Below are 23,068 nucleotides of genomic sequence, written 5' to 3'. Positions count from 1 at the left end.
ACTACTCTGGACGGTTCTGACTTAGAATATGTGGACAACTACAAATACCTGGGTGTCTGGTTAGACTGTAAACTCTCCTTCCAGACTCACATTAAGCATCTCCAATCCAAAATTAAATCTGGAATCGGCTTACTATTTCGCAACAAAGCATCCTTCACTCATACTGCCAAACACACCCTTGTAAAACTGACTATCCTACCGATCCTTGACTTCAGCGATGTCATTTACAAAATAGCCTCCAACACTCTACTCAGCAAATTGGATGCAGTCTATCACAGTGCCATCCGTTCCGTCACCAAAGCCCCATATACTACCCAACACTGCGACCTGTATGCTCTCGTTGGCTGGCCCTCGCTTCAGATTCGTCGCCAAACCCACTGGCTCCAGGTTATCTATAAGTCCTTGCTAGGTAAAGCCCCGCCTTATCTCAGCTCACTGGTCACCATAGCAGCACCCACTCATAGCACGCGCTCCAGCATGTATATTTCACTGGTCTCCCCCAAAGCCAATTCCTCCTTTGGCCACCTTTCCTTCCAGTTCTCTGCTGCCAATGACTGGAACGAATTGCAAAAATCACTGAAGCTGGAGACTCATATCTCCCTCACTATCTTTAAGCAACAGCTATCAGAGCAGCTTACAGATCATTGCACCTGTACGTAGCCGATCTGTAAATAGCCCATCCAACTACCTCATCCCCATATTGTTATTTATTTTATTTATTTTTCTCCTTTGCACCACAGTATCTCCAATTGCACATTCATCTTCTGCACATCTCACTCCAGTGTTATTTTATTTTAATTATTTCGCCACTACGGCCTATTTATTGCCTTACCTCCATAATCTTACTTAATTTGCACACACTGTATATAGACTTTTGTATTGTGTTATTGACTGTACGTTTGTTTATTCCATGTGTAACTCTGTGTTGTTGTTTGTGTCACACTGCTTTGCTTTATCTTGGCCAGGTCACAGTTGTAAATGAGGACTTGTTCTCAACTGGCTTACCTGGTTAAATAAAGGAGAAATATATATTTTTGTTTAAATACTGTATGTGGTAATGTCTTATGTCCGTCCTACATGTAGTGTTGGTACATGGAATATTCCTCAACTGCATATATCATAAATTGCTATTGGAAATAGAGGTATTATGTTCAACAACTGACATTTTCAGATATTATTTTGACAAACACACTTTGGTGCTTACAATTCATTCTCTATTGTCATAGATTTGGCGGGCACTGTCATCTGTGATCTTTGTGATATGACTTTCTTTAAGCACGTACTGATGAAACTGTCACTTATATATATATGTATATATATATATATGTTTTATATATATTATATATTTTATATTTTTATATATATATATATATATATATATATATATATATATATATATATATATATATATATATATATATATATATATATATATATATATATATACACTTACAGTGAGGGAAAAAAGTATTTGATCCCCTGCTGATTTTGTACGTTTGCCCACTGACAAAGAAATGATCAGTCTATAATCTCAAAAAACCTACACTCGATCCCTCCGATATCAACAACTACAGACCAGTATCCCTTCTTTCTTTCCTCTCCAAAACTCTTGAGCGTGCCGCCCTTGGCCAGCTCTCTTGCTATCTCTCTCAGAATGACCTTCTTGATCCAAATCAGTCAGGTTTCAAGACTGGTCATTCAACTGAGACTGCTCTTCTCTGTGTCACGGAGGCTCTCCGCACTGCAAAAGCTAACTCTCTCTCCTCTGCTCTCATCCTTCTAGACCTATCTGCTGCCTTTGATACTGTGAACCATCAGATCCTCCTCTCCACCCTCTCCGAGTTGGGCATCTCCAGTGCGGCTCACTCTTGGATTGCGTCCTACCTGACAGGTCGCTCCAACCAGGTGGCATGGCGAGAATCCGTCTCCGCACCACGTGCTCTCACCACTGGTGTCCCCCAGGGCTCAGTTCTAGGCCCTCTCCTATTCTCGCTATACACCAAGTCACTTGGCTCTGTCATATCCTCACATGGTCTCTCCTATCATTGCTACGCAGACGACACACAATTAATCTTCTACTTTCCCCCTTCTGATAACCAGGTGGCGAATCACATCTCTGCATGTCTGGCAGAAATATCAGTGTGGATGACGGATCACCACCTCAAGCTGAACCTTGGCAAGACGGAGCTGCTCTTCCTCCCAGGGAAGGACCGCCCGTTCCATGATCTCGCCATCACGGTTGACAACTCCATTGTGTCCTCCTCCAAGAGTGCTAAGAGCCTTGGCGTACCCCTGGACAACACCCTGTCATTCTCCGCTAACATCAAGGCGGTGACCCGATCCTGTAGGTTCATGCTCTACAACATTCGCAGAGTACGACCCTGCCTCACACAGGAAGCGGCGCAGGTCCTAATCCAGGCACTTGTCATCTCCCGTCTGGATTACTGCAACTCGCTGTTGGTGGGGCTCCCTGCCTGTGCCATCAAACCCCTACAACTCATCCAGAACGCAGCAGCCCGTCTGGTGTTCAACCTTCCCAAGTTCTCTCACGTCACCCCGCTCCTCCGCACACTCCACTGGCTTCCAGTTGAAGCTCGCATCTGCTACAAGACCATGGAGCTTGCCTACGGAGCTGTGAGGGGAACGGCACCTCCGTACCTTCAGGCTCTGATCAGTCCCTACACCCAAAGAAGGGCACTGCGTTCATCCACCTCTGGCCTGCTCGCCTCCCTACCTCTGTGGAAGCACAGTTCCCGCTCAGCCCAGTCAAAACTGTTCGCTGCTCTGGCACCCCAATGGTGGAACAAGCTCCCTCACGCCGACAGGACAGCGGAGTCAATCACCACCTTCCGGAGACACCTGAAACCCCACCTCTTTAAAACCTTTTGGGGCTAGGGGGCAGTATTGAGAATTTTGAAAAAAATATGTGCCCATTTTTAACTGCCTCCTACACCAACTCAGAAGCTAGGATATGCATATTATTAACAGATTTGGATAGAAAACACTCTGAATTTTCTAAAACTGTTTGGTGTCTGTAAGTATAACAGAACTCATATGGCAGTCAAAACCCTGAGACAAATTCTGACAGGAAGTGGATACCTGATGTGTTGAATTACTTTTAAGCCTATGCCATTGAAACACACAGGGACTTAATCATTAAGCACTTCCTACGCCATCCACTAGATGTCACCCGTCTTTACAAAGTGGTTTGAGTCTTCTACTGTGAAAACTGACCGAACAAGAGACTTGGAACGTTGGTCATAAGCGGAAGGCCAATACTACTCTGGCGCGCGAGTGCATGTTTGGGTACTCTCGTTCCAATAGGTTTTAAAAGAGAATGCAATCGTCCGCCTTGAATATTATTGAAGTTCTGATTGAAAAAGGCCCTAATGATTTATGCTATACAACGTTTGACATGTTTGAACGAACGTAAATATATTTTTCCCCCTCTTTGGTGAAGACAAGTCCGGCGGGCGTCGTTCATGTTTTTGAGTAGCGCTAACAACACAGAGCTTTTTGGACATAAATTATGAGCTTTTTCGAACAAAACTACATTTGTTATGGACCTGGGATTCCTGGAAGTGCCTTCTGATGAAGATAATCAAAAGTAAGGGATTATTTACATAGTATTTTTGATTTTAGATGACTCCAAGATGGCGCCTAGTCTGTATAGCAAAGCCTATTTTTCTGGGCGCAGTACTCAGATTATTGCAAAGTGTGATTTCCCAGTAAAGTTATTTTTAAATCTGGCAATGCGGTTGCGTTCACGAGATGTTAATCTATAATTCTTTGAATGACAATATAATATTTTACCAATGTTTTCGAATAGTAATTATTTAATTTGTTGTGCTGATTGACTGGCGGTATTGGAGGGAAAATATTTCCTCAACATCAACGCCATAGTAAAACGCTGTTTTTGGATATAAATATGAACTTGATAGAACAAAAAATGCATGCATTGTCTAACATAATGTCCTAGGAGTGTCATCTGATGAAGATTGTCAAAGGTTAGTGCATAATTTTAGCTGGTTTTCTGCTTTTGGTGACGCCTGTCTTTGCATTGACAAAACATTACACACAGCTATTTTCAATGTACTGTCCTAACATAATCTAACTTTATGCTTTCGCCGTAAAGCCTTTTTGAAATCGGACAACGTGGTTAGATTAAGGAGATGTTTATCTTTCAAAGGGTGTAAAATAGTTGTATGTTTGAGAAATTTGAATTATGACATTTAATTGTTTTCAAATTTGGCGCCCTTGATATTTCACCTGTTTTTGATAGGGTGTACCAGGGGTGGGACGCTTGCAGATCTTCTCCAAGCTCCTCTTTGCAGATCTTCTCCAAGTCATTAAGGTTTCGAGGCTGACGTTTGGCAACTCAAACCTTCAGCTCCATCCACAGATTTTCTATGGGATTAAGGTCTGGAGACTGGCTAGGCCACTCCAGTACCTTAATGTGCTTCTTCTTGAGCCACTCCTTTGTTGCCTTGGCCGTGTGTTTTGGGTCATTGTCATGCTGGAATACCCATCCACGACCCATTTTCAATGCCCTGGCTGAGGGAAGGAGGTTCTCACCCAAGATTTGACGGTACATGGCCCCGTCCATCGTCCCTTTGATGCGGTGAAGTTGTCCTGTCCCTTTAGCAGAAAAACACCCCCAAAGCATAATGTTTCCACCTCCATGTTTGACGGTGTTCTTGGGGTCATAGGCAGCATTCCTCCTCCTCCAAACATAGCGAGTTGAGTTGATGCCAAAGAGCTCAATTTTGGTCTCATCTGACCACAACACTTTCACCCAGTTGTCCTCTGAATCATTCAGATGTTCATTGGCAAACTTCAGACGGGCATGTATATGTGCTTTCTTGAGCAGGGGGACCTTGCGGGCGCTGCAGGATCTGTAGTGTGTTACCAATTGTTTTCTTGGTGACTATGGTCCCAGCTGCCTTGAGATCATTGACAATATCCTCCTGTGTAGTTCTGGGCTGATTCCTCACCATTCTCATGATCATTGCAACTCCACGAGGTGAGATCTTGCATGGAGCCCCAAGCCGAGGCAGATTGACAGTTCTTTTGTGTTTCTTCCATTTGCGAATAATCGCACCAACTGTTGTCACCTTCTCACCAAGCTGCTTGGCGATGGTCTTGTAGCCCATTCCAGCCTTGTGTAGGGCTACAATCTTGTCCCTGACATCCTTGGAGAGCTCTTTGGTCTTGGCCATGGTGGAGAGTTTGGAATCTGATTGATGGACAGGTGTCTTTTATACAGGTAACAAACTGAGATTAGGAGCACTCCCTTTAAGAGTGTGCTCCTAATCTCAGCTCGTTACCTGTATAAAAGACACCTGGGAGTCAGAAATCTTTCTGATTGAGGGGGGGTCAAATACTTACTTCCCTCATTAACTTGTTATGGATAGGGGGCAGTATTTTCACGGCCGGATAAAAAACGTACCCGATTTAATCTGGTTATTACTCCTGCCCAGAAACTAGAATATGCATATAATTAGTAGCTTTGGATAGAAAACACTCCAAAGTTTCTAAAACTGTTTGAATGGTGTCTGTGAGTATAACAGAAATCAAATGGCAGGCCAAAACCTGAAGATTCTGTACAGAAGTACCCTGTCTGACCATTTCTTGGCCTTCTTTGTCATCTCTATCCAAAACAGAGGATCTCTGCTGTAACGTGACACTTTCTAAGGCTCCCATAAGGCGCCAGAACGTTGAATGATGACTCTGCAGTTACTGGCTGAAAAACAGTAGCGCATTTGGTAAGTGGTCGATCTGAGGACAATGAGACGGGTGCGCGCGTGCACGTGAAGAGTCCATTTTACTTTTTCAGTCTTTGAACGAAAACAACGACTCCCGGTCAGAATATTATCGCTATTTTACGAGAAAAATCGCATAAAAATTGATTTTAAACAGCGTTTGACATGCTTCGAAGTACGGTAATGGAATATTTTGAATTTCTTTTGTCACGATACGCGTCCGCGCGTTACCCTTCGTTATCCTTCGGATAGTGTCTTGAACGCACAAACAAAACGCCGCTATTTGGATATAACTATGGATTATTTGGAACCAAACCAACATTTGTTGTTGAAGTAGGAGTCCTGGGAGTGCATTCTGACGAAGAACAGCAAAGGTAATCCAATTTTTCTTATAGTAAATCTGAGTTTGGTGAGTACTATCTACTCAGAATATTGCAAAATGTGCTTTCACCGAAAAGCTATTTTAAAATCGGACACCGCGATTGCATAAAGGAGTCTGTATCTATAATTCTTAAAATAATTGTTATGTTTTTTGTGAACGTTTATCGTGAGTAATTTAGTAAATTCACCGGAAGTGTTCGGTGGGAATGCTAGTTCTGAACGTCACATGCTAATGTAAAAAGCTGGTTTTTGATATAAATATGTACTTGATTGAACAAAACATGCATGTATTGTATAACATAATGTCCTAGGAGTGTCATCTGATGAAGATCATCAAAGGTTAGTGCTGCATTTAGCTGTGGTTTTGGTTTTTGTGACATTATATGCTAGCTTGAAAAATGGGTGTCTGATTATTTCTGGCTGGGTACTCTGCTGACATAATCTAATGTTTTGCTTTCGTTGTAAAGCCTTTTTGAAATCGGACAGTGTGGTTAGATAAAGGAGAGTCTTGTCTTTAAAATGGTGTAAAATAGTCATATGTTTGAAAAATGGAAGTTTTTGGATTTTCGAGGACTTTGTATTTCGCGCCACGCCCTATCATTGGATATTGGAGTGGTGTTCCGCTAGCGGAACGTCTAGATGTAAGATTAAAATGCAAATAAAATGCATTACATTTTTGACATGCGTTTTTCAGGATTTTTTCGTTGTTATTCTGTCTCTCACTGTTCAAATAAACCTACCATTAAAATTATAGACTGATCATTTCTTTGTCAGTGGGTAAACGTACAAAATCAGCAGGGGATCAAATACTTTTTTCCCTCACTGTATATATGTCACTTATATATATATTTTTTAAAGTCTACAAAAGCTCTACATTTATTCCCTTTGTGATAGAGTTGGATCCTATTTGCTACTTTTATTATTGTCCTGTAAATGGTTCAGATCCTATAATTTAGGCTGTGTGTAGAATGGGGAATAAAGGAAATTACCTCTACTAATAAATTACTACTAGATTATACTGATAAGGAAAACAGCATACAAATTTGGCCTGTGTATTCATTTGCCTATAACTAATCATAATTCCATTATTTTTACATAAAAAAAGAGAATACTTCAAAATGAGAAGATCCTGCCATGGAAAAGACAACTGGGCAGACATAAAGTGGAAAGGAGGGGAAATAACTCACACCATGCAGCAGGACACCTTCAGCTGTGGGGTCTTTGTAATGCAGGTTTGATAGTTATATTTTCAATAATGAATGGTTAGCTGTTATGTGAAAATTAGGTCAAAAACTCTATTTTATTTTTTGGTGTAGATGGCCAAGGAAGTTGCAGAGAACTTCCCCAACACCCCCTCCCAAATTGATATGGAACCTTCAAAAACGTAGTCCATTTGCACCTGCGAAAAGAAATGGCTGAGGATATACTAAAAATGTCTGGTATGTAATGACATTTAATTAAAAGTAAATGTAAATTATTTATTTGTATGTAGTTGTATGGGACAGCCATATGTTCAGTTCATGCCTATGATTTCAGAGTTCAACAAAGCCAACAACTGCTTCATGTGTGCCACTGATAAAGAACCTGGATGTGGCCCAAAGCTGACTGGGTTAGTAATTTTATTTAACATGTTTATAATCTTTTGACAACAGTGACGGCATGTAAGACAATTTATGTATAACACAATGGATAGCTAATTCGTCATACTGCATTGATATTTGATATTATTTATAACGTGTTACGCTTTGTTTCAGATTGAATGTTTTGCATGCCAACGGTGGTTCCATGTGCTGTGCCTAGGAATGAAGACAAAATAGTTCAACAAAGTAAAGAACACAAACTGGAAGTGCTGTCTTTGTTGTTGAAAATGTATGCTATACCCCATCCACACTGAAGAGGCTCTGAAATGTACATCAACCAGGGATAAAGAGAAAGTTAACACTGAAATGTTTTGTACTTAATTGAAGTTAAGTGTCTGTTGACATGTTAGAAAAGATTAAAGGTCTACCATTTCTGTTTAATTTGTCAATATTACATTTTTATTCATTGATTTACTGGCCACCATTACTGTGGTTACATGTTCAGTATTTGTATTGACCAGCAAACCCACTGCAGCCTACCTCACTCGCTCACTCTCCATCCCTGCTTTGGACAATTAATAGCATAACTCTCGTACTTTGTCCTTTTCATTTATGGTTGATATTAACAACGAAAGGAGATATTATCTGTCTCTCTCCTATTGTGTACCACTGTTAAATACTGTGGAAAAATAAAAAACTGTGAAAATAAGTACTTAGAACTACCAATTATTGTAGAAAAATATTAAAGAAAAGGCTAAACACAACACTGGACTGAACCCCCGAGTTGTCAAACTAACATTAATGTACAACAATATAGAAGATACAAGACTAGAGGTTATGCAATATAGGTGTATATCCACTGCATGTTTCTTAGGTGTGTAATTGACATGATCAATGAGCTATTGCACATTTGAAACTATGAAAAATGTACGTTACACGTGTGATTTTACAGTACACAAACAAAGAGTGTGCAATATAGAAGGGTAGTCAGCGGACATGACCAAGGAGCTATTGAAATTCTAAATTTTGAAAAATTCATGTAGAAACGTGTGAGATGAAAATGGACAAACTAAAGGGTGTGCAATATAGAAGGGTAGTCAGTGGACATTCTGAACCTTCTTTGAAGTCACTAGGTCACATGACCAAGGAGCTATTGAAATTCTACATTTTGAAAAATTCATGTAAAACCATGTGAGATAAAAATGGACAAACTAAAGGGTGTGCAATGTGTAGGCCCACTGAGTGGATATTCTGAAACTTGTTTGAAGTCACATGACCAAGGTGCTATTGAAATTTTACATTTTGAAAAATTCATGTAAAATCATGTGAGATGAAAATGGACAAACTAAAGGGTGTGCAATGTGTGTCTATGCCATCGGGTTAGCTACAACCAGTTTTGAAAGTGTTAGGAGTAATGGTTAATGAGCTATTGAAATGTAAAAAAATGTATTGGTCACTATGTTGACGGTCCCTAACTGCTGTTGGTGGACGTAAGGAAAACTACAGGCAAATATCCGTCGAATATCCAACCTGAAACTGTCTTTACCTTGGTCTAGCAAGATAAGTTAATTAACAATGCTAACAATACTTGTTCCACCACACTTTCTTCCTCACCTCAAACTTTCCAAATGCCAGCTGTTTTTCGGTTACAACTCATGAAGTACGCTTCATCACCTTCTCACCCCCATCTCCGTGGTCAGGCTTCTCACCTACCTCTTCGTTATTGTTCAGGGGACGCGCTGCTACAAGTTAACTGGCAAAGGTATGGACACAAACTGCCTTTCCACTCTTTCCACAGCGTGCGCTGATGCTGTAACTAGTAAATTGGTTGTCTCTTCAGTCGCGTGCTGCATTCTGTTGTTATGTGAACGATTGGCTGAGCCCTGGATACAGTCAGTATTGCTCCAAACGCGCATCAGTCGTTCGCATACAGACAGTAGTCATCCAAAGCCCCCTGCCCAAACTTTTCTCATCGGATCTACACGAATCACATAGGTCACCTATTTTGGATTCAAAGCGGCGAATTTCGCTGAAATGTGACTACTTTGCATCCCTGTGGGCAGTGCACAAAAGCTAAACACACTCTAATCGTTGAGTGCCTGGTTTGGAGGAATTCCTCTACAGGCCTAGAGGCGAGTGGTCTCTCTCTCTCACACACACAACACACACACACACGTAGGAGAACAACACAGGTAAAAACAGAGTTTGAGAGCGTCTAACCGTCTGCCGTGCCGACGTAGAACACCAGTCCCTCCTGAGGGCCCATCTTGAGTGGCGGTCCATTCCCAGCCTTCCTCCAGTTGAACATGTCCAGGGCACTCTCGTCCCCGCCCACTGCCGCCCGCGCCAGCATCGCCACATCCCTTGGAACCGACCACAAACACAGTTAGCATCATACACTGGGACAGGATCTTAGTAGAATGGTTTCCAAACTATGCATTGTGACATTGACACTAGCCTGAATCCCAGATCTGTTTGTGCAGTCTTGCCAACTCCTATGGTCATTGTTACGCCAAACAATGATGTGATAATGGCCATAGGAGTTGGCAAAATAGCACAGCTAAGGTCTTTCAAATGTTAATCATTCTGACCCAGTGAATAAGCAAAACCATTTTTCTAGCTAAGAACCAGTCTTGAGAAACACCCAAGAGAAACAACTGCAATGCACCAGTGGGTTTGGGTCCCGACCAATAATTTGGGAGACAGTGCCTGGCTTAACTTACACTTGGCATTTATATGCTTAATTGCAGGGCGAGACAGTGTCAGTGCCATTGATTGACAACCAAAGATAATTTCGCAACAGCGATAATATGGATACAATTAGTTATCCTACCTAAACATAACACTAACTAGTTGCATAAAACCACATGGACTCCAAAATATTTATCCACATACAGTATATCATGGTTCCCCAATAGGCGGCTCTCGGGCCAAATGCAGATTTTATTTGGCCATCCAAGTTTTTTGAGCAATAAAATAAAAACTTAATATATCATTTTCGTTGTTGGACATAAAGGACTGTTAAATCACCAGGAACTCAGATCAAAGTCATTTTAATTTAGGGAAATCTGTTCCCAACTATTCCCACGCATACATATAGATGCATATGTGATTGTATCCCAATGTAATCAAGGTTTGAAATGATTCTGTTTTTGTCAAATAGTATATCTGTTTGGGCTTCTTGAGGTCAATTTGCAGTGTACAAATTATTTATAACTATGTTCCGGTCTCCCGTCCATCCGCTCAAGAAAAAAATCTACCCGCAGATGAATGTAACTGGGGACCATTGCAGCATATCAACTGAGGCATCTCTTTGTCAAGAGCTTATGCAGAACAATAGCCTGCTCTGACTCAGAACCTTTTGAGGTATTTATAGGGTTCTAGTAACTCACTCTCCCGGAGGTGCTGGTCTGAAGATACAGTAGGTTAAGGGCTTGGTGTAGTCGTGCTTCACTATGTGACTTCCCTGTAGTCTTCCTCGGGCGTCCACCTTCCATAACGCGAGAACTCCCATCTACACAGATCAACGACAGCACATTCAAACACACATGCCAAATGGGCGATTCCAGCGTTATGGATATTACATTTGCAAGAAAAATCACAACTTTAATGTCTCACAGAATGGACAAACAAAATATAAATGAAACTTTTGATTTGTGTGTCTATAGGTCCCCTTGGGGGGAGTGTATACCCCTAAAAACGGACTTATATACATTGACATGTTGTAGAAATAAAGCAAATAAGAAGCGTTATAGATGTTACATGAAATGGACAAGCTTTTTGAGGAAACTGAACATCTTAGCAAAGGTTTAAATCTTAAGGCAAAACATGGATTGAACACATGGCTGAACACAAAAAACATAATTTTGAAAAGACTGTAATTTCCTTTATTACTTTAGAGGAAAAACAACTTTTATGGATGTTATGATGGGGGTAAGAAAAGTGAGTTGTCCAACTGAATGTATTCAACTGAAATGTGTCTTCCGCATTTGACCCAACCCCTCTGAATCAGAGAGGTGCGGGGGGCTGCCTTAATCCACATCCACGTCTTCGGCACCCGGGGAAAAGTGGGTTAACTGCCTTGCTCAGGGGCAGAACGACAGATTTTTATCTTGTCAGCTTGGGGATTCGATCCAGCAACCTTTCGGTTACTGGCCCAACGCTCTAACCACTAGGATACCTGCCGCCCCCCGCCGTTATGATGTTAGTCTGAAATAGACATTAAAATCTTAAAGATATCTTGAGAAAAATGGATCATAATACATTTGTTGTCACTTGGAAGGTTTTTAAAATGTGAGAAGAAGACATAGTGCCTTATCATTACAGGTAGCCTGAATAATATACAAGGCCAGGCACCACACCCTAATAAGTTATTTTTATATCTTTATATATCAAAATTAACCTTCACCATTTCAATTTAGACCAGATTTTTCTGTATTAAAATGTTCCTGAAATATTGTAACAAAATATGCAAATGAGACAACATACAGTTGAAGTCGGAAGTTTACATACACTTAGGTTGGAGTCATTTGAACTTGTTTTTCAAGCACTCCACAAATTTATTGTAAACAAACTATAGTTTTGGCAAGTCGGTTAGGACATCTACTTTGTGCATGACAAATATTTTTCTAACAATTGTTTACAGACAAATTATTTCACTTATAATTCACTGTATCACAATTCCAGTGGGTCAGAAGTTTACACTAAGTTGACTTTCACTAAGTTGACTGACTCTGGTCTGATGAAACAAAAATAGAACTGTTTGGCTATAATGACCATCGTTATGTTCAGAGGAAAAAGGCGGAGGCTTGCAAGCTGAAGAACACCATCCCAACCGTGAAGCACGGGGGTGGCAGCATCATGTTGTGGGGGTGCTTTGCTGCAGGAGGGACTGGTGCACTTCACAAAATAGATGGCATCATGAGGTAGGAAAATTATGTGGATATATTGAAGCAGCATCTCAAGACATCAGTCAGGAAGTTAAACTTGGTCGCAAATGGGTCTTCCAAATGGACAATGACCCCAAGCATACTTTCAAAGTTGTGGCAAAATGGCTTAACGACAACAAAGTCAAGGTATTGGAGTGGCCATCACAAAGCCCTGATATCAATCCTATAGAAAATTTGTGGGCAGAACTGAAAAAGCGTGTGCGAGCAAGGAGGTCTACAAACATGACTCAGTTACACCAGCTCTGTCAGGAGGAATGGACCAAAATTCACACAACTTATTGTGGGAAGCTTGTGGAAGGTTACCCAAACGTTTGACCCAAGTTAAACAATTTAAAGGCAATGCTATCAAATACTAATTGAGTGTATGTAAACTTCTGACCCACTGGGAATGTGATATAAGAAATAAAAGCTGAAATAAATCATTCTCTCTACTATTATTCTGACATTTCACATTCTTATAATAAAGTGGTGATCCTAACTGACCTAAGACAGGGAATTTTTACTAGGATTAAATGTCAGGAATTGTGAAAAACTGAGTTTAAATGTATTTGGCTCAGGGGTATGTAAACTTCCGACTTCAATGTACATGTGCCTATACTACAAATAGATGGGCCTTCATTTAAAAATGACACTCCAGGACTACTCACAGATCGTTGATAAACACTCTTCTCGTCTTTCTATCTAAAAAAAAACAGTACTACCATATATGAGAAATGCATTTCAGCATATATTTTCCAAGAGAATCGTAGCTAGAACACAAAAATACAACAATTGCTTCAGGGAAAGACTGAAGAATAAAATCCAGAACAAGCACAAGCTTCTGAAGCTAAGATAAATACATCATTATCCATCACATCCACAACCGTTATGGATGTTATGGATATCATACCGCAGAAAAAGGATACTGACAATGAGAAGAGAGAAACCAATTATAGACCATATAAAACTTTGATGAAAGTTAGCATTACAGAGACTGTTTTAAGATGATCCAAAGTAAAAATCGTTATGGATGTTACATTGCATGTCTCAGTCACCCCCCTATCTTTACAAGACTGTAGAACACGCAAACTAAAAGACACTTCAATTTGGTCTGTATTGCTCCATTAACATCTCATCTGTGTAACTATAATAGCTGTTGGTGGAAAAACACGCTCTGTGAGCTTTGTAAGAGCCACGAAACTTGTCAAATAAAGCCTGCACTTCAACATATAGACTTTAAGGATAATTATGAATGTGGTTTCATTTGGAAATGACTAACTTTATTTGTGCATGCTCAGGTTGACTTTTACATGGAATAGCCCAAAGACTGAGGACTATGAAAATATCTTCACTACTTTGGATATTCTAGCGTGTATTTCAAATGCTTAGTAGTCTGGTGTGTGTGTGTGTGTGTGTGTGTGTGTGTGTGTGTGTGTGTGTGTGTGTGTCTACTTGTCTGTGTGTTCACACGCACTCACCTGATCCCCGGTGATCAGGCGGCTGCCGGAGCTGCTCCACTCCAGCAGGGTGATGCAGGCAGTATGTGTGGCGGGCAGTGGCATCTGCTCTCCAGAGGGGTGTGTGAGCAGCAGCACCTCGCCTGTCTCCCAGCCCAGAGCCAGCAGAGGCTTGGTGGGGTGCCAACGCAGCACCGTGGGCTGGAAGGGACGGTCCACGTGGCAGCTCCCTACGTGCTCCCCCTACATGATGACAGGAGAGCAGTTCAATCAATGCATTAGTAGCAGTTTCATACTTGTCTACATCTTCTCCACTCTTCAAGTGTTTATTGGGATAAAAACTGTCTTCAAAAGGCAAAGTGCAGTGGGTGTAGAATTCCCCAATGCAATTGATAAACATGAAGCTATAGACTGATGTCTGATGTGGCAATTCAGTCAGTCTATAGCATAATTTGGTCAATTACAGATTGAGGACAGGATGGGTGCAACTCTGACTAACTGCAGTGTGTGGTGAGGGGGTTCACCTGTTGGAGGTAAAGGTCGATGTTGCCCCCGGTGGTGGGGCTGTTGGAGGCCACTGCTAGTACAGGCTGAGTGGGATGCCATGCCACCTGAGAGGGGCCCCCACTTGATTCAGGGGCCTCGATACGGTGATCAAAGTACACCGCCATGTCCCCGGTGCCCCCTTATCTGTAGAGAGGAGGCAGAAGAAAAGGAGGAAGAGGAACATTAGGAGGAGGAATGGAGGATGATGAGGGGTCCCAAGAAAACTTACACTGTAAAATATAATGTATGTGTTGCATCAAGTGACTTTATCAGATAAACAACCAACAGATTAGCCACTGCTGCTGTAAAGTATATTAGCTAGCTAACGTTTGCTAGCTAGAAACTGCTGGAATGATCACTCTGACATTTGGGTAGCTGGCGTTAGCTAACTGCTAATTCAAACGGACAAGTCCGTACAACTGGGTCGCCTAGTTAATTGTGACTTATGTGGATATTTATTGGTCAAAGTTACAACAAAATACAAGCTAGCTTATTTGGTATCTTTGCTATGCTAACTCAACATTAGCTACCAGCTAGCTAGCATTAGCTAGTTACCGTTAGCTAACGTTAATCCATTGGGGCCTTTTGCAAAAAATAGCATGCCATGGTTAGCTCCCGTTAGCATTAAAACGGCTTGTTACAATTTACGAGGGATTTAGAGTTCCAAATGCTGAGAATAGAGAAGTTACCTGAAAAGCTTTCTTCTGGCTATGTGCAGTCCAAAAAAATTGTAAATAATCGTAACAACATAAATGGCAAAAGTCCAGTGTTGTGGTTTTGCTCTGCTGCGGTGTGAGGGATAAAAAGCGTCCTTTCTAGTTACCCCGACAACCTCATCGGAAAGGGTGGGCAAGGATGAGTTCTTCTTCTTTGATATTGGATTGGCAGATCGCATCCAACCTTAAAGGCGCATTCACAGCCAACTACTGTATTGGAGTATAAGGCCAGTCACGGCCTACCTACATTAAATTATCTTCATTAGTTCTGTTCCTCTCAGAAACTGAAACAGAGCCATAGACACCAATTCCCTCCCGTCCCCGCCCCCCGTCCCCATCAAATGTCATACAGCTCAAGGAGGAGTTACGGAAATTAGAGAGAGTAAATCACAGTTATCGAATGTGGCTTTGTGGAATAGGGTCCAGCTGCCTACTGGACCCTATTCCAACTAAACTACTGAACAAGCTACTTCCTGTGCTTGGCCCTCCTGTGTTGAACATAATAAATGGCTCCCTATCCTCCAATTGTGTACCAAACTCACTAAAAGTAGTAGTAATAAATCCTGAACCCCCTCTCCCCCAAAAAACAATCAGCCTATATCAAATTTCCCATTCCTCCTCAACATTTAAAAAGAAATCTGTTATGCAGCAACTCACTGGCTTCTTAAAGACAAATAATGTATAATAAACGCTCCAGTCTGGTTTTAGGCCCCATCATAGTATATATATATATTTTTTTTTATCTAACCTTTATTTAACTTTATTTGCTATAAGCTTTGTCCAAATAGTATTGAGACTGCTCTCGTGAATGTGGTAAATTACCTTTTAATGGAGTCAAACCAAGGCTCTGCATTTGTCCTCGTGCTCCTAGACACGCTCCTAGACACGTGCTCCTAGACACGTGCTCCTAAACACGTGCTCCTAGACACGCTCCTAGACACGTGCTCCTAAACACGCTCTGTGAGCTTTGTAAGAGCCATGAAACGTGTCAAATAAAGCCTGCACTTCAACATATAGATGTGTGTGTGTGTCGCTTTTGACACCATTGATCATCACATTCTTTTGGAGAGTTTAGAAACCTTAATTGTTCTACACTGACAAGTTATTGCCTGGTTTAGATCTTATCTGTCAGAAAGATGTCAGTTTGTCTCTGTGGATGGTTTGTCTTCTGACAAATCAATTGTACACTTCGGTGTTCCTCAAGGGTCCGTTTTAGGACAAATCTTTTTTCACTATATATTCTACCTCTTGGTGAATTTCAACTTTCACTGCTATGCGGAGGACACACAGCTGTACATTTCGATGAAACATAGTGAAGCCCCATAATTGCCAACCCTGGAAGCCTGTGTCCCAGGCATAAGGAAGTGGATGGCAGCAAATGTTTTACTTTTAAACTTTGACAAAACAGAAATGCTAGTTCTTGGTCCCAAGAAACAAAGAGATCTGCTGATTGATCTGACAATTAATCTTGATGGTTGTAGTTGTCTCAAATAAAACTGTGAAGGAACTCGGACTTACTCTGGACCCTGATCTGTCTTTTGACGAACATATCAATAATATTTCAAGGGCAGCTTTTTTCTTCGTAACATTGCAAAAATCTGAAAATGTTTATCCAAAAATGATGCAGAAAAGCTAATCCATGGTTTTGTCACTTCTAGATTAGACTATTGCAATGTTCTACTCTCCGGCTACCCGGATAAAGCACTCAGTTAGTGTAAATCATTTTGACTAGAACCAAAACATTTGATAATTTGATACCCCAGTGCTAGCCTCTCTACACTGGTTTCATATTAAGGCTAGGGCTGATTTCAAGGTTTCACTGCTAACCTAGAAAGCATTTCATGGACTTGCTCCTACCTATCTCTCCGATTTTGCCCTGCTGTACATACCTACACGTAGGCTACGGTCACAAGACGCAGGCCTCATTATTGTTCCTAGAATTTCTAAATGAACAGCTGGAGGCAGGGCTTTCTCCTATAGAGCTCAATTTTTATGGAATGGTCTGCCTACCCATATGAGAGACGCAGACTCAGTCACGACCTTTAAGTCTTTACTGAAGACTAATCTCTTCAGTAGGTCCTATGATTGAGTGTAGTCTGACCCAGGGGTGCGAAGTTAAACGGCAAGGCACTGGAGTGATGAACCGCCCTTGCTGTTTCTGCCTGGCCGGCTTCCCTCTCTCCACTGGGATTCTCTGCCTCTGACCCTATTACAGGGGCTGAGTCACTGGCTAACTAGTGCTCTTCCATGCCATCTCTAGGAGGGGTGGTGCGTCATGTCATGCCAGGCTTTTTTCACTATACTCGACTTGAGTGGGTTGAGTCACTGACGTAATCTTCCTGTCTTGTTTTGCACCCCCTCGGTGGAGGAGACCTTCGTGGGCTATACTCAGCCTTGTCTCAGGGTAGTAAGTTTGTGGTCTGTTGATATCCCTCTAGTGGTGTAGAGGCTGTGCTTTTGCAAAGTGGGTGGGGTTATATCTTGCCTCGTTGGCCCTGTCCGGGGGTATTATTGGAAAGGGCCACAGTGTCCCCCGACCCCCCTGTTTCAGCCTCCAGTAATAGCAATAGTCTATGTGCCAGGGGACTAGGGTCAGTGAAATAAATAATCTTGTCTTATCTGGTGTCCTGTGCGAACTTCAGTATGCTCCCTCTAATTCTCCCATCTCTCTCTCTCGAAGGACCTGAGCCCTAGGATCATACTTAATGACGACCTAGCCTGATGACTCCTGGCTGTCCCCAGTCCACCTGGTCGTGCTGCTGATTCAGTTTCTGCTGTTTTGCTTGTGGTTATGGAACACTGACCTGTTCACCAGATGTGCTACCTTGTCCCGGACCTGCTGTTATTGACCCTCTCTCTTTACAGCACTTGCTGTCTCGACCTCTGAATGCCTTGGCTATGAAAAGCCAACTGACATTTACTCCTGAGGTGCTGACCTGTTGCACTGTGATTATTATTATTTGATTATTATTTAACCCTGCTGGTCATCTATGAACGTTTGAACATCTTGAATTACATTCTGGCCTTAATGGCCATGTACTCTTATAATATCCACCTGGCACAACCAGAAGAGGACTGACCCCCCCTCAGAGGCTGGTTCCTCTCTAGGTTTCTTTCTAGGTTCTTGCCTTTCTAGGGAGTTTTTCCTAGCCACCGTGCTTCTACATCTGCATTTCTTGCTGATTGGGGTTTTAGGCTGGGTTTCTGTATAAGGACTTTGTGATGTAAAAAGGGCTTTATAAATATATTTGATTTGTAAATAAAACGAACTTGAATACAAAAATAGCACTCTCCTTCAAGATACAGATTCTCAGAACCTGTGCAGATATGGAGACATAAAGTGCATTTGGAAAGCATTCAGATCCCTTAACAAAATGTGGAAAAGTTACGTTACAGCTTTATTCTAAAATGTATAAAATGTTTTTTTTCCCTCATCAATCTACACACAATACTCTATAATGACAAAGCAAAAACCATTTTTAGAAATGTTTGCAAATGTCTAAAATGTAAAAACTGAAATAACATATTTACATAAGTATTCAGACCCTTTACTCACTACTTTGTTGAAGCACCTTTGACAGCAATTACAGCCTTGAGTCTTCATTGGGTATGAAGCTACAAGCTTGACACACCTGTATTTGGGGAGTTTCTCCCATTCTTCTCTGCAGATCCTATCAAGCTCAGTCAGGTTGGATGGGGAGCGTCACTGCACAGCTATTTTCAGGTCTCTCCAGAGACATTCAGAGACTTTTCTCGAAGCCACTCCTGCGTTGTCTTGGCTGTGTGCTTAGGGTTGTCGTCCTGTTATAAGGTGAACCTTCACCCCAATCTGAGGTCCTGAGCGCTCTGGAGCATGGTTTCATGAAGGATCTCTATACTTTGCTCTGTTCATCTTTCCCTCAATCCTGACTAGTCTCATAGTCCCTGCCGCTTAAAAACATCCCCACAGCATGATGCTTCCAGCACCATGCTTCACTGTAGTGATGGTGTCAGGTTTCCTCCAGACATGACGCTTGGCATTCAGGCCAAAGAGTTCAATCTTGGTTTCATCAGACCAGAGAATCTTGTTTCTCATGGTCTGAGAGTCTTTAGGTGCCTTTTGGAAAACTCCAAGCGGGCTGTCATGTGCCTTTTACTGAGGAATGGCTTCCGTCTGGCCACTCTACCATAAAGGCCTGATTGGTGGAGTTCTGTAGAGATCGTTGTCCTTCTGGAAGGTTGTCCCATCTCCACAGAGGAACTCTGGAGCTCTGTCAGAGTGACCATCGTGTTCTTGGTGGACAATTCCTTCGACCTCATGGCTTGGTTTTTGCTCTGACATGCACTGTCAATTGTGGGACCTTATATATATTTTAATTTAACTTTTAGCCAAGTCAGTTAAGAACAAATTCTTATTTACAATGACGGCCTACCCCGGCCAAACCCTAACCGGGACAAATGCTGGGCCAATTGTGCGCCGCCATATGGGACTCCCGATCACGTCCGGTTGTGATACAGCCCGGGATCAAACCAGGGAGTGGTAGTGACGCCTCTAGCACTGAGATGCAGTGCATTAGACCGCTGCGCCACTTGGGAGCCCCCGAGTCACAGGTGTGTGCCTTTCCAAATCATGTCTAATCAATTGAATTTACCACAGGTGGGCTCCAATCAAGTTGTAGAAACATCTCAAGGATGATCAATGGAAACAGGATGCACCTGAGCTCAATTTCGAGTCTCAGAGAAAAGGTCAGAATACTTATGTAAATAAGTTTTTTTATTTGTAATACATTTGCAAAAACGTTTAAAAACCTATTTGCGCTTTGTCATTATGGGGTATTGTGTGTAGATTGAAGCGGGAAAAAATTATTTCATCCATTTTAGAATAAGTCTGTAAAGTAACAAAATGTTGAAAAAGTCAAGGGGTCTGAATATTTTCCGAATGCACTTTATATTCATATTGAAGTTTCTGTTTTAATTCTGTACATTTGATTTGAGGGCACCAGAAAATGTATGAGATTAACATTCAGTCCATCACATATGCGACATGAAGTGTTGTGGATTGTGTACCTTTGGTTGTCAGAAAAATACAATATTCTTCATTCTACTCAGGAGGGCAAGGCTTTGTAAGTGTTTGACCCCCTAAATGGTCCTGAAACATAAAGAAGCCAGGAGCAATTTACCTAGCCTGGTCCCAGATCTGTTGGTGCCGGTCTTGCCAACTACTTGACACTCATTGTCACAGCAAACATGAGAACAGAAACATAGTGGCACCCATGCAACTGAGCTAGTGCTTTCTCTTTTTTTATATACATGTATGGAAGATACTTCCTTTTCAGGCAGCAGAAATTAATCTTCCAAAAATATCTTGTTGAGGTACACAAATATGTTCACATCATGCATGGTCTTTCTCCGGGATAAGGATGCATATTGTATACGTGTGTATTTGTGTGTGAAAGGAAACATCATTGACAAGACTTCCTGTGTAAACAAACGCCTACAATACAGAGGGATACTCCTGCGCAGAAAAGAGAGAATAAAGTAATCCTCCACACAAACATTTTAATACATGTCGTTCATTTCTCTCTTTCCTTTGGCTTGGCATGCATTGATTCGTTCCAGGATATGGTGGGCCAGCAGCACCTGCAGCTCTAACTGAAAGGACGTCCTTCAGTGTCCAGGATCCAGGATCCGTAACATCCTCGGGCCCTCTGCCAGCCAGTTCCTAGTGGCAAGCGTCATTTGTAATCTTCTCACAACCAGTGTCCCAAGGCAGTCACTACAAGTACACCGGCAGTGACAACCAAAACACTGGCTGTTGCCCTTTATACACCAGAGGGATAGGACTTCAAGGTCCACTGTGTATCATCATGTCATGATCATGACTGCAGGCCCAGTGGAGCAGGGTCCAATCCAGTCTTCAGACTATTCTCCAGCAGCACCAGGCTCTGCACGGCCAGGTTCCCGCAGTCTGCATCAGGATCCCCTTCAGCTACATCTGTCAACAGCACAACAGGTTGGACCATTACAATCATCATTATCATAAACAAGTAGACATAAACCATAAGGAGCAATGAGTCTGTTCAAGCAATATATTTTTTAAAGGCCCCTACCAGAGGGCAATTTGATGTAATTCCTGTCCAATAGCAGAAATTGTCCTTTAGGTTCCACCTGCGAAGAATGAAGCAGGCTGCTAATACATATTCACAAATTGAGGGTGGGTAAATTGTGGGTGATTTCCACGTGGAGTGGAGAAATAACAACAAGTAGTGCACTGACAGCTGTCAGTGTAGCTAGCTAGCATGCTAACCTTATCTAGGTAACTAATGTTATCTGTTGTTGCTATACCTTATTTAAAATATTATCCAGCTAGGCTATGGCTGGTTCTGGAGCTGGATTTGTCAAAAGCATGTGGGAAAACTTTGCAACAGATGGATAGGGAAAACCAGTATCTTTGACGTTGCTATCTATTGTTATCTCAAAAAGTGTTCTTCTACATTGTAATGGACACGGTGCAACCTTTGGTAGGCTCATGATGCCATGGTTCTCACAGCTAGAGGAAGTGAAATGATAGGCTACAACAGTGATTCCCAACCCTGGTCCTCGCGTACCCCTAACAGTACACATTTTTGTTGTAGCCCTGGAGAAACACAACTCCTTCAGCTCATTGAGAGCTTGATGATTAGTTGACAAGTTGAATCAGGTGTGCTTGTCTAGGGTTACAATAAAAATGTGTACTGTTGGCGGTACTCGAGGACCAGGGTTGGGAAACACTGGGCTACAATGACTGCTCATAATGCTCGCCGCAAGTGATATGTAACAACACCCTGAGCACATCGGACACGAAACACAAATACTTGATGTAACAACAGCACAAAATAGATCTGAAATCTTCTTTTGCAGGTGCCTTTTCAGTGTAGGATAGACACGTGTGATTTCTAGCTGCACCAATCAACGCAGTGGAGCGTGGTCAAAACCATTCATCTTGGGGCGACGGGGGGAGCGGGGTTCAGAAATGCAATCAATCATATAAAGACTACCGCAAAAATAAGTAAAACTTGACAAATTATCCAGTGGATTATGATAATTTGCTGGTAAAAAAGTGGAGGAGCAAAAACATAACTTTGCACCCCCTATTTTAATTTCAAATCAAATCAAACATTATTTGTCACATGCGCCGAATACAACAAGTGTAGACCTTACCGTGAAATTCTTACTTACAAGCGCTTAACCAACAGTGCAGTTCAAGAAAAGTTAAGAAAATATTTACCAAATAAACTAAAGTTAAAAATAACAATAAAATAACAATAACAAGGCTATATACAGGGGGTACCGGTAATGAGTCAGTGTGCGGGGGTACAGCTTAGTTAAAGTAATTTGTACATGTAGGTGGTGGTGAAGTGACTATGCATAGATAATAAACAGCGAGTAGCAGCAGTATACAAAACAAATGGAGGGGGGTGTCAATGTAAATGGCCATTTTATTAATTGTTCAGCAGTCTTATGGCTTGGGGGTAGAAGCTGATAAGGAGCCTTTTGGTCCTAGACTTGGCGCTCCGGTACCGCTTGCCGTCCGGTAGCAGAGAAAACAGTCTATGCCTTGGGTGACCAGAGTCTGACAACTTTATGGGCCTTCCTCTGACACTGCCTATTATATAGGTCCTGGATGGCAGGAAGCTTGGCCCCAGTGATGTACTAGGCCGTACGCACTACCCTCTGTAG

General features: G+C 41.9%; 1 protein-coding gene and 1 long non-coding RNA gene across 2 annotated transcripts in view; one reads left to right on the top strand and one right to left on the bottom strand.

Annotated features, from left to right (window-relative positions):
• ift140 (intraflagellar transport 140 homolog (Chlamydomonas)) overlaps positions 1-15,754 on the bottom strand; it is a 62,478-nt gene extending 46,724 nt beyond the window's left edge. The window contains exons 1-5 of the mRNA XM_014158888.2: positions 15,344-15,754; positions 14,633-14,798; positions 14,130-14,351; positions 11,116-11,237; positions 9,944-10,086 (exon numbers count right to left, since the gene is read on the bottom strand). Of these exons, the coding sequence (XP_014014363.1) occupies positions 9,944-10,086; positions 11,116-11,237; positions 14,130-14,351; positions 14,633-14,779 (634 nt within the window). The 5' untranslated portion in view covers positions 14,780-14,798; positions 15,344-15,754. The remainder of the gene's footprint in view (positions 1-9,943; positions 10,087-11,115; positions 11,238-14,129; positions 14,352-14,632; positions 14,799-15,343) is intronic.
• On the top strand, positions 6,967-8,090 carry LOC106579208 (uncharacterized). The gene is made up of 2 exons (XR_006760750.1): positions 6,967-7,752; positions 7,898-8,090. It is a non-coding gene; the product is annotated as an uncharacterized lncRNA (long non-coding RNA).
• Positions 15,755-23,068: the final 7,314 nt, after the last annotated feature.

Source organism: Salmo salar, chromosome ssa19, assembly GCF_905237065.1.
Source record: "Salmo salar chromosome ssa19, Ssal_v3.1, whole genome shotgun sequence".
In the NCBI taxonomy this organism is placed as follows: Eukaryota; Metazoa; Chordata; class Actinopteri; order Salmoniformes; family Salmonidae; genus Salmo; species Salmo salar.
This window is presented reverse-complemented; position numbering and strand designations above follow the sequence as displayed.